Source organism: Ammospiza nelsoni, chromosome 10 (genome assembly GCF_027579445.1).
Source record: "Ammospiza nelsoni isolate bAmmNel1 chromosome 10, bAmmNel1.pri, whole genome shotgun sequence".
NCBI classification, from domain to species: domain Eukaryota; kingdom Metazoa; phylum Chordata; class Aves; order Passeriformes; family Passerellidae; genus Ammospiza; species Ammospiza nelsoni.
The window spans coordinates 3,466,131-3,483,065 of record NC_080642.1 but is presented as its reverse complement, the minus strand read 5'-3'; the positions used below and the strand labels follow the sequence as shown (position 1 = coordinate 3,483,065).

Below are 16,935 nucleotides of genomic sequence, written 5' to 3'. Positions count from 1 at the left end.
TGTGGAAACGCAGTAAAGTGAATTTGTAGCTCCGTGGCAAATACAGCTCCAATACTACTTCCAAGTCCTGCTACGACAGCTGTACATTTGAATGCATCCACTTACCTGCATGAATTATTCACAAAGGATAATGGTTTTGAGCCAGTAAAATGACAAGAGTGTTTTAAGTCAGGAAACAAGATAAAGTTGCAGCGTAGCCTCCTCAGGCATCTCCACCAGGAACCACATTTCTCACATTTCTCAGTGGGGAATTGTTTAAATTACTCCTTGTACCCCCACAAATTTTTCTCACCAGTGTTTCATCCCCATTATTACAATGAATAATGAAATATTTACAAAAAGGTGTCTTTATATGCATCCATGAAGTAAGAATCAATCGTCAACTCCTGTTTCACATCCAGAACTGGGGGCACCAAAAAAATGAATGTCAAAGCTCTGATACCTTGGAGTGTCCAGTTTGGGATGCCTTATGTTTGATTATTTTTTCCCCCAGAATATTAAATAGCACAGAACTTTCTATATTAAAACACAGCCCTCCTGTTTTCACCTCCAATCTGGACATCAGCAAACAGAGCTCAGCTGATTATTCAAGCTGGACACTCAAACACAGCTCAGCTCTAAAAATCCTGATTTCCCCCAATGTCACAAACTATGACCTCAAGCAGGGGTATGTTCAATTTTTCCAGGAGCATTCCCCTCTTCAAGTCCAATCTTTTTATTCCTGCAGCTCCTGATTGCTAAGAGATGACACTGCAAGTTAAACCAGTCTTTGTATGTCTCAGTAAGCTTTAGCCACTGGACAAAAAGGTTAAACATCTGCAGCTGGAATGTACTTTGTAGCTGGAGAGGTAACAACAAAATGCCTTGCCAGGACATTCCTGAACTTCTGGCAGGCAAAGAAATGTTCTGTGACTTGTGTGGGACAACCTGCCCCGTGCATTTGCATCACTTGGGATCCCTGATCCATTGACTGAGAAGATTAAAATAAAATAAAAATAAATAAAAGACCTGTTGCCTGATCTGTTTAGCTGCTGTGCTCATTACACCATTCTGGAAAAACTCAAAGCTGTTCAATGATCATTTTTATTAGAGATGTAATAATTGTGGCATCAAGTTTAGTGAAAAACAGTGACAGAAAATACAAGAAAATTATTTTACGAGGAGGAAAACAAACAAAGGAAACAAGCAAACCAAAAAATGTAGTTCTGTGGCGTCCAAATTACAGAGGGGTGCACTTCCCACATCTTGTGGTTGATGATGAGGACCTGTGTCCAAAGGAAATGGGATTTTTCTGACATCTCTCCCCTGGTCAGGTTCTGTTACCCAGGTCTGAGTGCATGGAACTTGCAGGGTCATAATTTATACATTTCTCACAACTTAGAGGAACTTCATTTTGCTCAACGTTCCTTGGTTAACCTGGTGGAATTGGCCAATCTGTGGCCAAGGGCTGAGGCTTGCCCAAGGCTCCTGTGGCCAGGAGATGAAAGCAGAGCTGACAAATGGCTCTGTGTGAATTCCTGCCCCCAATTCCCCCTGCTGGAAACCACCCATCCCTCATCTCTCCTGATTACATCAGTAACGTACCCAGAGATTAGGCCAAGTTGCATTTCTCTCCTAGCAACTAATTTAATGCTTTTTAATATATTACAGCCTCTTTTAGGTCCAAACCTTTCTATTTTGGGACTTCTAATTCAAATTTGCCTAATAGCTTTGCATAATAGTCCCTTGCTCCCAATAAATTCCTCATTTCAACTTTAATTGGTTTGTTCATGGAGAATCACAATTTACACGAGGTGAAGAGATCTATCACTAGCAGCTCCTGAACATAAGTAATATTTGATTAAACAAAATGAGATAGTAATTTGCTTTTTTTTTCCCTAGTATTTGTTAATGATATTGCCAATTTCTACTAGCAGGGTATAAAGTATATTTACGCCATAATCAATTAAATGTATTTGGAATATATAATAAATAACACTATGGGTTCAGTGTCCTTTTAAATTTACATTTTATCATTTTAAACATTGTAAAATGTCAGCCAATTGTTCTCCAGTGCAAAGTAATCAAAACTGAAGACACAGACTGGTTTTATGAGTGGTGATGTAAGCAACAAGTGGAAACACAAAAAAATTAAATCATTTGAAGAGCTGCAATGCTGAAGTATAAATCACCCCCAGTGATTTGAAAGTCTGAGTCCAGAAATAAAGAATTATCTCATTTTACTCAGCAGAGCTCAGCCTGAAGAGCCTGGAAATGGAAAAAGCACAGGAGAGCTCTGAAGGAGTTTGGTAGAGGGAGGGGAGCTGGAGCTTGGGTGATACTGAGAAACTTCCTCGAAATACTATTGTGAAAGAAATGGATACTCTAAACCAGCATGAAAATACCTCAACTTGAAACATTCATGGTTGGAAAAAAAATATTTTAAATGTAACTTTAAATGAAGCTTCCTAAAGACAAGGGAAAAGTGGGTTTTTTTGTTTGTTTTTTTACTTTTTTTAATCATCACTGTTTCAAAGCAAGTACAGTTCCTTCTAACTCATAATTTCAAACACTTTGGTCCTGAAATGAGAATGAGGGATTCCATTAAATGGGACTATATCAAACAGATATACACATAGAAATCATATTAGCTTGTGGTACTGACTGTTATTAATTACTGGAATATGCAGAATATTTGAATAAGAAATTCTTGAGCTTCTTTGATGTTGTTTTTCTATCAAGGCCAGAATAATGCCTATGCAAAACACAGATTTATGAGTTAAATACATTTAGGAAAAAAATAACTTTGGCATGTTAATTTGATTTTTTTTTTTGCTTATTTTTCTAGTTTAGCTTGAGAGTTGGTTGGGTTTTGTTTGTCCTGTAATAAAATACACTAGGAGAGGGAACTGTATTTAGGCTAAGTCTGAATTTAAGCTGATGAAGTACATGTGACACATTTTTTGGCACCACAGGGGGATTTGGGAGCACTGAATTAGGATGGCACATTTTGGGGATGCACCAGTGGCCTGGGTTTGGCTCTGGGGGAAGAAAAGGCCAAGGACAGCGAAGGCTGTGACAAATAACACCCAGAACAAAGTGCAGCCAACAAGCTATGAAAAAATAGATTCATGTGATGAGTAGATTTAGATGGGATACTGGGGAGGAATTCTTCCTTGTGAGGGTGGGAAGGGGCTGGGATGGAATTCCCAGAGCAGCTGGGAATCCCTGGCAGTGCCCAAGGCCAGGCTGGACAGGGCTTGGAGCAGCCTGGCACAGTGGAAGGTGTCCCTGCCATGGCAGGGGTGGCACTGGGTGGTCTTTAAGGTCCCTTCCAACCCCAATCATCCCGAGATTCCACGAACGCCTCAGGGGCATGGCCACAAGAGGCTCTTTGGGGCTTTGCCTTTCCCGTGCCCCAGAGCCCCACACGGTCCCGGCGGTGCCACTGGGGCACGCGCTGCGTGTCACCACAGCTACCACAGCCCCGGTGTCACCCACTCTGTCACAGGCCGGGTGTCACCACAGCTACCACAGCCCCGGTGTCACCCACTCTGTCACAGGCCGGGTGTCACCACAGCTACCACAGCCCCGGTGTCACCCACTCTGTCACAGGCCCAGTGTCACCACAGCTACCACAGCCCCGGTGTCACAACCTCGCTGCCACAACACGGGTGTCACCCCCGCTACCACAGCCCTGGTGTCACCCCAGCTGCCACAGCCTGGCTGTCACTCCGGCTGTCACCCCCTCTGTCACAGCCCCACTGTCACAGCCCCGCTCATCACCACATAAGCCCCGTTCCCGAGGCGGTCCCGCACCGGGAAATGCGGGAATGAGGGGCTGAGGGGATGCGGGAATGCGGGGATGAAGGGCTGAGGGGGATGCGGGGCTGAGGGGAATGCGGGGCTGCAGGGATGAGGGGGATGCGGGGATGCAGGGATGCGGGACTGAGGGACTGAGGGAATGCGTGGATGCGGGGCTGAGGGGGATGCGAAGCTGAGGGGGATGCGAAGCTGAGGGGGATGCGGGAATGCAGGCATGCGGGGCTGAAGAGCTGAAGCCGGAGTGTGGAGGGGCGGGCGGGAAGTGCGGCCCGCTGCGGACGGACGCGGCGGGCACCCAATGCGCTCCGGAGGGAGGGCAGAGCCCCGCGGCCCGACCCAATGAGGCCGCGCCCGGAGCGGGACTTCCTTCGGGGATCCCGCGGCGGGGGAGCCGCGGCCGAGCGGGGACACGTCAGTGCGGGGCCCGGAGCTGCCTTTGTTCCCCGCAGCCCCCCATCCCGGCCGCAGGGATCGGCACACGGCCGCAGGGACGCGGAGCATCCCCGGCATGAGCCCCGCCGCTGCCCGCACCGCAGAGACCGCCCCGGGCGCCGCGGCCGTGCCCAGGGGCTGAAACGCTGGGCCGGCCCCGCCTCCGCCGTCCCTCCTTCCCTTCCTCCTTCTCCTCCTCCTCCTCCTGCTCCTGCTCCTCCCGGGGCCTCCGATGCCGCCGCCTCCCGCCCGCTGCTGAGCCGTGACGGGCGGGGACCCTCGGGACCCCGCCGGGGACATGGGCAACGGGATGTGCTCCCGGAAACAGAAGCGGATTTTCCAGACGCTGCTGCTGCTGACCGTGGTGTTCGGGTTCCTGTACGGGGCGATGCTCTACTACGAGCTGCAGGGCCAGCTGAGGAAGGCTGAGGCCACGGCGCTCAAGTACCAACAGCATCAGGAGTCGCTCTCGGCTCAGTTACAAGGTACTCCCTCGGCAGGAGCCTCTGCTGCCCTTCCCCGAGGCTTGCAGAACACCCTCCTCTTCCTCATCCTCCTCCTCTGGCTGTCCAGCCTCTCTCAAAGTTTTGCTCCTTCTCCCCCTTCTTCTCCTCCAGCCTGCGGGGTTGTAGTGTCTCCCTAGGTGAGGTGTTGTGGATTCCTGCAGAGCTCTCATGCCCTCTCTCCCCGCACATCCCGTAGAGACTCTTATTTATTTATTCCCAAAGGACTGCACATCACTTGCGATTCCTGGCACAAAAGGGAAAGGCAGGCAAGCAGTGCAGACTGTGTCCAGTCTGGCATTTTTGTGGGCTTCTCCCACAAAAACTTCCTTGTCTTGCAGGGTTTTATGTTGAGCATCCATCTGCAGCTCCTGGGCAGCATAAACCTTAAATAGCTCCAGGATGGAGGAGAGGAGTATTTGAATAAAGTGGCTTTAAAGGGTGATTTAAAAGTAAAGTTCAAGTAAGTTACTTGGGTAAGGCTGTTCTATTACTTTTGGAATAACTTTGAATTTCTTGGCTTAAAGGTGCCACATAAATACAGATGCTTGTGTATCTTGGTTTAAGGATGCAGCAGATGTGGGTGTCCTGTAGTTGAAGATGAAAAGTTGTCCCTGTCTGACGTCTGCATGTCAAGATACCAGAAGCAAAGCAGCAGGGATGTACCTGAAACATCAATGGTCTGGGAAAAGGAAAGACCTCAGCACCTCTCTAATTGTCAAGTGCAAGGTTGTCAGGTCAGCACAAAGCTCAGAGCCAACTTTCAAGTTTTCTCTCTCAAAATAGCATGAAAGAAGAATCAGAGGATCTGCTGTAGCAACACTAAACTTCAGGGTGATCCTCAGCCATCCTTTACCCTGTGGGAGCATCCATCAAAGCATGCCTGGCAGCACAGAGTTTGTGTGCAGAGAGCACAGAGTTGGGTTTATGCTCTTAGATTCTTACAGTGATTACTTCCTTCAAGGTGTTCAGTCACCAGCTGACACCACCCTCACTTAGTATTTCAATTCCAGGTAATACCAGGGAGCTCTTTGCCAGAAACCTTCATTTTAGTCACAGAAAAGGTGTGAAGGTTTGGCTGGGCAGATGGCTAAAGGGCTACTCTTGCTAGGCTGTGCATTTGCCAACAGGGGACATAGGAACATCTTGTTCTCAAGGTAAAATTTGACAAGTTGGCTTTTTCTGTTGCTCCAGCTTTGCCAAAGAAGAATGTGCAAAAAACTTTGTCCTGCCACAGTGGGGAGATTCTCTGGATCAAATATGTGAGGTCTGGAATGCTGATTTGAACTTTCCATGCTTGAAACATGATTTTGAGTAGCCACCATCTATCTAAGCCTGTTCATGGGAGCTGCATTTTCTGTAATTCTCTTGCTTGTTTCAGTGTATCAATGGGAAATGTGAGCTATGGAGCAGGATCTGGTAACATTAATAGATTTGATGATCCATGCAATAAACTCACATGGTTCTGGGATCCATGCCAGTGTATCAAGCCCATTAAGCAGGAGAATTTATCTGTGCCAAGTATGGTAGCAGTAAACCCTGTTTAAAAAAAATAATCACTGGCAATTAAGTTACAGAATACAAGGGAAAATAAAATGTAACAATAAAAAATGGTTCTTTAAGTTTTCCTGTGTTCTGGAAGGGGCTGTTAGACCTAAGAGAGGGTGAGAGTCCAGAGAAATACTAAATGCAGCAGCAGCCCCTAGCTGCCTAATTTCCCACTAAAGGGAAGTTATATTCTTAAGGGCTCCAGAGGATCTGGGAAATAAACTTTTCTTCCTTGTCTTTCTGTAATGGCCTCCCCTGCACAATCACCTGGATTTTTGCAGCAGGAGTTTGTTAGTGAGGAGAACACAGAGAATTCAGAGCCTGTGCCCAGCTCACCTGGAGAGACATAGGCTGATTTGTGATATCCACCACCAAACTCCTTCCTGAACCTGTCCTGTTTAACTCTTTGTTATGGAACAACAGGAGGGAAGAGACTTGGAAACGACATAAAATGCTGACAGCAATTCCAGTTTGCAGGTGCAGTATCTGACTGCACTTTGAACTTTTGATTTTAAACAACCTAGCCTTTAAATCAACAATGTTCCTGTTGCCAAATTAAAAAAAAAAAAAAAAAAAAAAACAATAAAACAAACAGGAAAAACCCCTCTGCGTGTATCTGAGCTACGTCTCCTGGCTGTCCAAAGATTATTCTTTGAGTTTATTGCTTTATGAGAACAATAAAATTAAAGTATTGGTAAAGTAATGCAGCTTATCTTTTCCATGCAGCATAACCAGTTTCTCTATAGATCCTGGACTAGAGATAACTTTGGGGCCTGAAATATAATGGAAGCACTCTGAAATATTTTAAAAAGAAACCAGTTAAAGGGCAAAGGTAAAGGAAGGGAGGGTGCTGCAGCCACAGGTGTTCACAGCTCTCCTGGGTGACTGGATAAGACTTTCAAGCTGAGCAGAAAAGGATTCCTTGGACTTCTGTTTCCTGAACAACCATGTCATCAGGAGGCTTTTATAGGTTTCAATGTAAATACAAGAACAAAAAGGCAGCTTGTAAAAGTGCTGTTTTTGAGAGTGCTGAGGCTGCGTTGTGGCAGGCTGGCTGTGCCCCAGGAAGTCTGACTGGAGTGACTCTGTTGGAGGGCAGTGAAGTGTCACCTGTAGTCTGACTCTGTGTAGGGTTTGTTGTGACTGCTGGAGCCTGCAAAGGCAGTTCCTTTCCTGATTGCACACAGAGGAGCTTGGGAGCTCCCCTGTCGGGGTTTGTGAGTGAAACCTGAGTCCATTTGTGAAATGCCTGAGGTTCATGGACACTCCTGAGGTTATGGACACAGGGGCAGTTTAGGACCTGAATGCCTTTGCCCAAAATCTGAGTCAGGATCCTCAGCCCTAGCTCAGAGTGCAGCTCCCTTCACTTCCTGCTGTCCCCTCTACTGTTTTTCATGCTTTTATGGTTTTTTTTTCAAAAATGTAGGTGATAACAACATTCTTTTTGGTACTTGCCAGTTCTTTATGCCCGAATGAGCTGTTCTTTCTGTTTTTCCATGAAAAGCCAGCTGTCTTAGATTTTTATCTTTTTCATTGCCTTGTTTTGCTCAAACACAGCAACACCTGAAGGAGGCTCAGTCTCCTGGGAGTACGTGGGAGAATACCAAGGCAGAATGAACAGATCACTGGGAAATGGGGCAGGAGGTGTCTCAGAATCATTTCACACACACAGCTGATCTGAAGAGAGCTGTGGGTTTGGGGGTTCTGCTCTCCCTGGTGTTCACAGCTTCAGCCTCTCTGCTGAGAAGTGTTTGTGCCCCTTGGAATGAGCTCAGGGTACAAAGGGAAGGGTGGCAGACCTGGGAAACACAATAACTGGCTTAGTGAGGCTGGGATCTTAAACTCACCCCCTTTAGAGGATCAGAGTGCAGAAGATTTTGTAGAAGAATATCATACTTCGGTATTTTTCTCTAACAAAGTTCTGCTGGGCATGGAGAAAGTAGGGCTGCTTTTATAATCCACAAAGGGAACACCAGGGGCAAAATTCAGAGATGACACAAAATTTTTTGACTGCTGAGAAAACCTGAAGTCATTGTTATCTATAAGGTCTTTCATAGAGGAGCTGATCTTCCCAGTAAGCTGATTATTTTAAAGTCTCATTCTCTGAGCACGATATACATTTAAAACGTGGAGATAATCTTCCTTAGTGCTTCTTAAAGTGATAAAAGCAAAACTTGATGCTTTTTGCTTCCTTTAAAACTGTGTCAGTGTAAGTATTGAACTATTGGCCATACAGGAACAGGCTTCAGTTGCTAGAGCAGAACCACACTGGGAGTGCAGGTGAGCCTGATGGTACCTGTGATTGCTGCAGGATTGAAAGTATCCACAGACATCTTTTTAGCCCTTGCAGCTTCTGTCTTCTCATCCTCTGGGTGTTAAGTAACCCCTTGTGTACTATTTAAATCTGTTTAATCTGTTTTAATCCCTAATCCTAATAACAGCCTACAGTTAGTGCCTCTTTCTACCTTATTTTTTTCTGCCCTTCCTGTCAGCCTGATGGCTTTGTGCAATCTGTGTGCAGCCTGGGACTGTCCAGTGATCCTGGCAGCCAGCCCAGCAGGGACTCTGGCCTTGAGAGCTTTCCCTGCTGTGGCCAAGGTGTGGATTTCCTCAGAGGTTTCTGATGCAGTGCTAGAAGGCAGTGGCTGTAAAGCAAATGTGGATTGCTCTGTGCATGGTGTGCCAGTTGTCCCAAAAGAAGCTCCCTGAGGGGGTGACCTGCTGGGGATTGGCAGATCTGTGGTGGCTTTATGATGTGGAATTGCACAATGCACTGCACACTCAGATCACAGCTCTGTGTCACCTTAGTGGTTAATATTTATCATATCTGTGTGCAAGCTGCACAGATGCCAAAGCTGCTCTGACATCACACAGCTCTGGGTGTACTTCACTATCACATCCCTTTCTTACATTGCCTTAAACTTGGACCTTGAGTTGGCAGGGCTGGGAGGAACCAGCACTACCTTCAATTTTTCACTTATTTTTCAATGCATCAGACAAGTAGAGCTGCATCTGCTGCAGCTCCTGTGTGTTTGGCTGCTCTTCCTAATCACAGAATCCTGAATTCCTGTCATTCCTGTGGCTTCAGGCTGCACATAACACTGCAGCACTTTGACAGTGCTTTCCTGCTGCCTGGGAGATCCCTGGCAGCACTGTAAGAGGAGAGGTTGGTTCTGTGTGTGCTTCCCCTGAAATGGCAAGTGCAGCATCCCAAATTCTGCTACCTGGCTTCCTGAAATGGAAAGCTTTGCTTTGTAACCTCCTCTGAGCACCTGGCTCCATTTTTTTACCTCCATTCACATTTTTTTTTACTTCCTGAAATGGAAAGCTTTGGGTTGTTGGATCCTCTGAGCACCTGGCTCCTTTTTTTTTACCTCCATTCACATTTTTTTTTACTTCCATTCACATTTTCAATTGATATTTCATATTCTGCATACTTAAAAAAACATTAAATACTTGAAATTGTGCAGAATTTGAGTATGGAAGAGGTATATGGTATAATGTATATTTGTATATATATGCATAATATGATATAATATAATATGATATGATATAATATATTATAAAAGATAATATATATTATATATTATATATTATATATAATGTATATAATTATATTATATTATATTATATTATATTATATTATATTATATTATATTATATTATATTAATATTATATATTTATATTAAAATATATAATGTATATTAATATATAATAAATATATATTTATATAATATAATCTATATATATGCATTTGCATGTACATATATGTATAAACTAGATAGAGATGTGTTTGGTTTGCAGCTCACCCTCAAGATTTTGCATTATCTGGAATTACCCAGCTCTTCCTCATAACCCAAGTACAGAAAAGGTGCTGGAACTTTGTTCAGATAATTAACTTAGAGAAGTTTGTTTCAGGGTCCATAGCAGAATTTCCATGTCCAGCAGCTGAATTCTGACTTGAAAGGTAAATTGAGCACGTGCCCATATTTATGTGTAACCCATGCCCAAGTGCTGTTTCATTGTGGAAACACCAATTCCAGGATAAATCCTGGGTAACCAGAGCTGCAGAATTCCCTCTGCACCCCAGCTGGAGCCTGGCTGAGGATCACAGGGCAGGAATTTTGAGCAGAGTGAGCTCATGGGGTGGGTTTGTTCCCTGGGCTTTGGTGCTCTCCCTCCCCATGTTGACACAAGACCTGCTGCAAAATCACACAACGTGCTGCAAAATATCAAATATTGGTTACTGCTGGTGGTTTAAGCCTCCTGAAGCTTTTCAGTGGTGGAGCTGAGTGGACACTTCAGGAGGGAGGCAGGATGGGTTGATGGTGGTGAGTTTGCATTCTGGCTTCTTGGACACTCATATTCCTGCCTGGCTGAATTCCTGAGCCTTAAAAATGATGTTCCAAGCACATTCATTGTCTCACTGGGCTGGCTGTTGGCTTGTCAGCCTCTGAGTTTGGGTGGAGCAATTTATGAGTAAGGTTTCCACCCTCTCAGGGATGTGAGTGCCCATTATAGCATCTCTGGTGTGCTGCTGAGGATGTTGCCAGCAATTTGTGGCCAACAGAGTTCGCTTTGCTCCTTTTGGAATGGGGTCCTTGCAGGGAAAAAGTCATTTAATCCACCCTGCTGAAAGTCAGGTGCTGCTTTGAGGTTTGATGGTAATGAAAGCTAAATAAATCAGATTACTGGGAAAAAAATGAGCTCTACGGAACGAGTAATTAAAGCTGAACCCTTTGTTGGGTGATTTTCCTTGGGATTTTCAGGATTCAGGGGTGTGAATTTCTAGTCATGTCAGAGCCTGAGGTGAGCTCTTGAGGAGTTCAACCTGTCTGGATGCTGTCCTTGTTTAAGGAAGGGTCTTGTGAGCTGGATGCACTTCTGATCTTTTTTGTGGTTACCCAAAGCTCCTGAGATTTTCCACTTTGTATTTTTAACTAATCAATGAAAGAAACTGCAATTGTTCCACATTGTCCTCTGCATTTCCCCTTCCCCTAAATGTACCTGAAATTAGCTGCTATCTTATTTTCCTGAGGTGACTCAGAGCCCAGAGTTTGGCAGTCATTTCCAGGGATTAATTACAGACATGATGAGAGAAGCATGATCTGCCTGAGCTCCCAGAGGAAAGAGTAAGGAGCCTGCTTCTATCCACACCACCACACTCCACTAAGCCATTTTCAGTCAAAAAATGAATCACAAACTCAAACTCTGGATTTCTGGGTGCAGTTTGTGCATCTATAGGTTGGGCTTTTTTCTCCAAGCTGTATTTTGTACTAATTCCTGAATACAGATATTTATGTGCATCCTCACACCACGTAGATCCAATCACTAACCCTTCATAAAACTGAAAAAAGTGTAAAAGACTTTTTGAGGGAAAGAACAGGCCCTTGTTTCCTGGAGCTGAGGGTTGAGCAGACCCAGAGATTCAGAGGTGATGTGAGAAGAAAACTGTTGTCCCTGCAGCTTTTATCAATTTCTATGTGTTTTTCTGCTAATTTTAGTCTAAAATCACTAAAATCACAGGTTTAGTTTGAGCTGTTTGCATTTATCATCACTCCAAAAAAACCCAAACCCTTTATCATCTACTGGTATAGAAAAGCAGCAATGCTGATCCCACCTGTGGTACCAAGGGTTGGAAGAAACCTTTTGTGGAGTGCACTAGAAATCATTTCTGGAAACATGATCTCCTTCCTGATAAAAGTCAGGTCTGAAGCCTGTCTGTGAGGGATTAAATATTTAATCACATTTAATACCCCTTCTCCTATTTATTTTTAGCAGCAGCTATTACAGTTTACTCTTTAGACATGAGAAATCCTTCCTTCTGTCCCAACTTACCTTACATCTGTTGTTTCCTAGAGGTGTTATTGACTTCTAAGAAAGGCAGTGAGTGAGGCAGCCTGAAGTAAATGTAGATGTTTGCTCCAGTTTAAAAATTCATTTTCCTGTCATCCTCACGATAAAATAGAGGCCACAATGATCCCTTAGAAGTACAAGTGTGTGGGATGCATTAATGTGCCAAATTCTCCAGTATTCCCCATTTTTCAGAACTGCGGGGAAGGCAAAACTAGAATTGCTTACTGGAACTTCTTCCTGGAATACTGAGTAAATCAGAGGAACAGGTTTATTTTAATTGATAGCTCATTTTTAGTGCAGGATCTCTGAAAGCATCTTCTGCTTTCTCTTAAAAATCCCCTGAATGTAAAGATCCAGGTATTATATACAAACTTTTCAAAATATTACTACTCTGAACAAAGAAATGCTTAAGGAATTCAGTCAAAGCAGGGGTCATTTTTAAAAGCACAACTGCCAATGTGTGGTGTGGTTTTCCATGAGGAATTTGACATCACTGGTTGTAATTACACAGAACCATTACTTGATCATGTGAGTAAATTGCAAAGTGTAGGAGTTTGCTTGGAAGTCAGGGTAATTCTCATAGTCCACACAGTGCCAGCTGTGGTTTGCAGAGAGCAAAATGAGAGCATCCATCCCTGCCTGGGTGTTCCACAGTGCAGCCTCACACACAATCAGTTTCACTTTCCCTTGGTCTCTATTTCTGTCCTTTTTTGTGGAAATTCAAACCAGAAAACTTAAAGGACACAAATGACTAAATTTATACATTATGTTGTTTATATATTGTGGTGTTTACATATTGTGTTTATATAATATATTGTTCATTATATTGTAAATATTGTGGCTTGGAGCAGCCTGGTCTGGTGGAAGTGAAGGTGTCCCTGCCCATGGCAGGACGGTGGAACAAGCTGAGCTTTAATGTCCCTTCCAAGCCAAACTATTCCAATTCTATGATAAATAAATGGGTTTTTTTGTAGTGTTGTTTTCTTGCTCTGTACTTAAAACAGAGATTTCCTAGTCTTTATTGTGTGAATACTTCAATTTTTCCAAGATATTTGCAGTGTCACTGGAATATCCATTTATTGCTAAACCCTCAGCTGAGTCTGTGAAATAGATGGACTGTGATACTGAGGCCAGCATGGCTTGTACTGTGGTGGGGAATCCTGCTGCTGCAGCTTGATAAGCTGTTCCTGATAAGATTATCACTAGTGAAATCAGTGGATCTTGTTTGAATGCAGATTCACTGATTGAAATACAGGGCTGGAAGCTTGGGGAGCAGGTCTTGTTACATTAATAATATTTCCTACCAGCATGAAATGTGTCACAGTTGGCATGAAATGTCATCTGAGGTCAAAATTGTAATTATTGTCATTGGATTAGAGAATTTATCCTACACCCCACGTTGAAGGGGTTCCTCTTTGACTCGTGGGAATGCTTTACTCTCAGCAAAAAGGCTTTTTCCATAGTTTACATTTTAGCTGGTTCTATTTGCAGGGACAAGAATGGGGAATTCACTGTTTTTATAGCAAGTCTGTGTTCTGCAGACCTTCCCAGCATCACCAGAGAGGTGCCAGGGTGGTTTACCCCATGCTGCTGGCTCAGTTCAACTCTGCCACAGTGTGAGGGAAAACAACACTGAGTGTTGCCAAGACTACTGAAATCTGCTGGTTTGAAGTGAAAGCTACTACTGTAAGCTCAGAGAGAGATTTCAGAATTGTGTAACAAGCACTCATGTTGAAATTAGTTAAATTTCTTGTATCATGTATATTTAAATCCCAGTGTAATCTTAATTTTCCAGGGATCTGTGGCATTTTAGACTCTGGATAATCCTTCTGACAGACCAAATGATTAATGTAACACAGTCACAAAATTTCTGATAATGTAAACAAGGAAATTCTTTCTTTTAAATGTACAATAATGGCTTATTTTGCTTACTAAGAGCCTTATTGCTCAGAGGGGCAGAGCAAAGATAAGAGAAGGAACGTTTGCTGTTAAATAATCTCAATTTCATCACCTCCCTGCCTGCTGTGTTGTAATTAACGCTCAGCCCTGGTGGAAGTGGTGCAATCTGGGAACGTGCAGGGCATTCCACACCTCCCTGCTCCCTCACTTCCTTCTCTTTATGGGGAAAACCTTGAGGACTTGATTTTATTGGGATGTTCTCCAGGAGTTCTCAGTGTTTCCCTGTTGAAGGTGAAAGGTCTTTTATTGACCTGTGAGGTTAACAGTTGAGTTTGTGGGTCTTTGTTCATTATTGTAGGTTACGTTCTGTAGGTAATTTCAAGAATTAAGCTGATACCTGCAGTAATTCCAGCTTTGGGATACTGCCTATTAGCCATTAAATGACAACATTTCCCCCCCCTTTTTTACCATTCTATTAAATATAACATAGAAATAAAGTTCAATTATTTTTATAAAGATCAGTGCAAAATTAAAAGCTTACCCTAGGAAAAATGATTTGTGCGTCCCAGCAGTGGGATTTTGTCAGATTCCTTACATAGGTTCTACTTTTCTATAAAACCTGTTTTTCAGTGTATTTACTTCTTTCAGATTCTTGCTCAGACATCTTGTATCCATGCTGACAGTGAAAAAGGAGAAATTCCTTCTGTAGTAACAAGCCCCTTAGATAAAGACTAGGAAATCTCTGTTTTGAGTTAAATTTCCTAACTGGTGGAAATAATTCAAATTTATAGGAGATTAACTCCAGTATGTATTTAAAAATCTGAGCAAGTGAGGAAACAGGGGAGCTGTGCTTTGTTAATAATTATTTTTACTCAACATGCATTGCACCTGATGGACTTTTATCAGAGGGGAACCTGCTGGGCCAATCAGTAACTGAACTCAGAGGGCAGAGGTGAGGGAGGAGGTGTTTCCTTGTCCTTTTTAATAATCACCTGAGGAGTTGTTTTAGCACTTCTCCAGCTTTGGGCCAGTGTTTCAAGGATTGCTACTCAGCAGGTAGAGGACGGGCTGCACTGCCTGTGTTCAGACCCCGCAGGTGCAGGGTGAAGCCCAGAGCTCAGCAGGGATGCTCTGAGAGGTCCCCAAACCCCAAATCCTGCCTTCTGCTGCTCCTGTGGTGGGTTGGCTGTGCAGGGTTTCCCCCCACAGACACACTTGTTAAAGCAGCAGCAGGAGCTGGGGAAGGTGCACTTGCAGATGGAGAAGTGGAATGGAAAATGTTCCCTCCAAGTCCATTTGTGGTTTCGTGTGTCTGCCAAAATCCCTGTTCCACCCTGATTGCATGGGAGGGGAAGCCCATTATGGATTTTCATTGCTCTCCTGAGCTGCTCTGCTGCCACTGTTCCTTTTGCACAATAATTCAGCATTCACCACCTTCAGGGCTGAAATAAAACCATCACTGTAGTGCTCTGTAGTGCTTTTTTTTTCCCTTTCTCCAAGCCTTCTGGTGACTTTTTGAATATTCATTCCTGCTTGTTCCCTTCCAGAGGGTGTTGATACATTGGCTCATCCTGACTGATGCCCTTGACTTTAGAAGATAAATAGCAAAGTGGAGATAGGTGCCAGGGATTGATTAGCAATCCAGCTTCAGAGCTAAAACATAAACACTTAGAGATAAGGCTGCAGGATGCACCTTGGTGGAATTAAGAACTTATTTTAAGGTGCAAGAGGAGTTTTCTGTAGCTGCCAAGATACAAATCTTTATTTGATGCTTCTTGTTGAAGGCTTGCATTCATCAATGGTTTATTCTCAGACAATGAGTTTCCTGGTTTTGATGGAAAAATCACTCACTGTTTTATTACAAATTAATAACTCAGTAAAAGAATGCAAACTGTAATTTGGGCAGTGAAAGATACTTGTGTTAAACTGAGTTTAAACACGTATAATTGTAATTTCCAGGTGTTTTAATTGATATCTTTGCTGCAAACTTGGCTGTTTCAGATAATGAGAGGTGAGGAAGGGTAGATAGGGAGTGATGTGCCACATCCCAAACTCCATGTCCAAAGCACAGCCTGAATGAAATCTGCTTTACTGGCAGCCAATGGGGAACTTCGTGCCAGAGGACATTGGATGTCCTAAACACACCTGGACACAACAAACAAAGCCATAAATGTAAACCCCATTTTGGGATGGTGTCTGCAAAGCATGGGCAGCTTGGACACTCCTTGGGAGTCATTTTTGCAGGGAGGCAGTGCACAGGAATGCTGCATTCCCAGCTTTTGGAAGAATTTAGGGTGGCTCCCAGGTTGCCCATGGCTCAGCTGCTGAACTCCAGGAGCTGTCCTGCCCCTGGGCATCTCCCTTCCCTCCCTGTGACACTCTGTGTGCTGCCAGGAATTCCTCTGGCAGCAGAGCTGCCCTGTCTTGTTTCCTTGTCTGTGTGCAAACAAGGCAGGGGAGGATGGAAACGTGGAAAATGTCCCTGCATTCCTGAGAAGCAAAGAGCCTTTGGTAGCTCCACCACAGCTGGCTGCCTCCACAAACAAATCCCTCACCTGGTTATCACATTCTGTGTTAGCCATGCAAATAACCCAGGATTTGGGATCGATAAAGGGAGCAAAAAGGGAAAAAGTTACTGTCACAAGGGTTACAAACAGCCCTTTATCCCATGACCTCATTCCACTTGTATTTTCCTGGTGCATTCTGTGCCAACACTCCCTGGGTGTGTTGGGGTGGATGGTGAGGTTTGTGTGTGTTATGAAATGAATTGTGAACAAAATTTCTCTTTTCAGTTGTGTATGAGCACCGGTCAAGATTAGAAAAGTCACTGCAAAAGGAAAGGCTGGAACATAAGAAGGCAAAGGAAGGTAAAAATGTACTTTTTACTTTGAT

The 16,935-nt window shown here is 44.0% G+C and overlaps 1 protein-coding gene and 1 long non-coding RNA gene across 4 annotated transcripts in view; both read left to right on the top strand.

Annotated features, from left to right (window-relative positions):
• Nucleotides 1–4,202: 4,202 nt before the first annotated feature.
• Nucleotides 4,203–16,935, top strand: part of GOLIM4 (golgi integral membrane protein 4) — a 30,005-nt gene continuing 17,272 nt past the window's right edge. For all 3 annotated transcript variants that reach the window (XM_059479539.1, XM_059479538.1, XM_059479537.1), the window contains exons 1-2: nucleotides 4,203–4,721; nucleotides 16,836–16,910. In XM_059479539.1, coding sequence (XP_059335522.1) covers nucleotides 4,535–4,721; nucleotides 16,836–16,910 — 262 coding nt within the window. In that variant the 5' untranslated portion in view covers nucleotides 4,203–4,534. The remainder of the gene's footprint in view (nucleotides 4,722–16,835; nucleotides 16,911–16,935) is intronic.
• On the top strand, nucleotides 5,118–6,875 carry LOC132077723 (uncharacterized). Its single transcript, XR_009419102.1, has 2 exons — nucleotides 5,118–5,202; nucleotides 5,307–6,875. It is a non-coding gene; the product is annotated as an uncharacterized LOC132077723 (long non-coding RNA).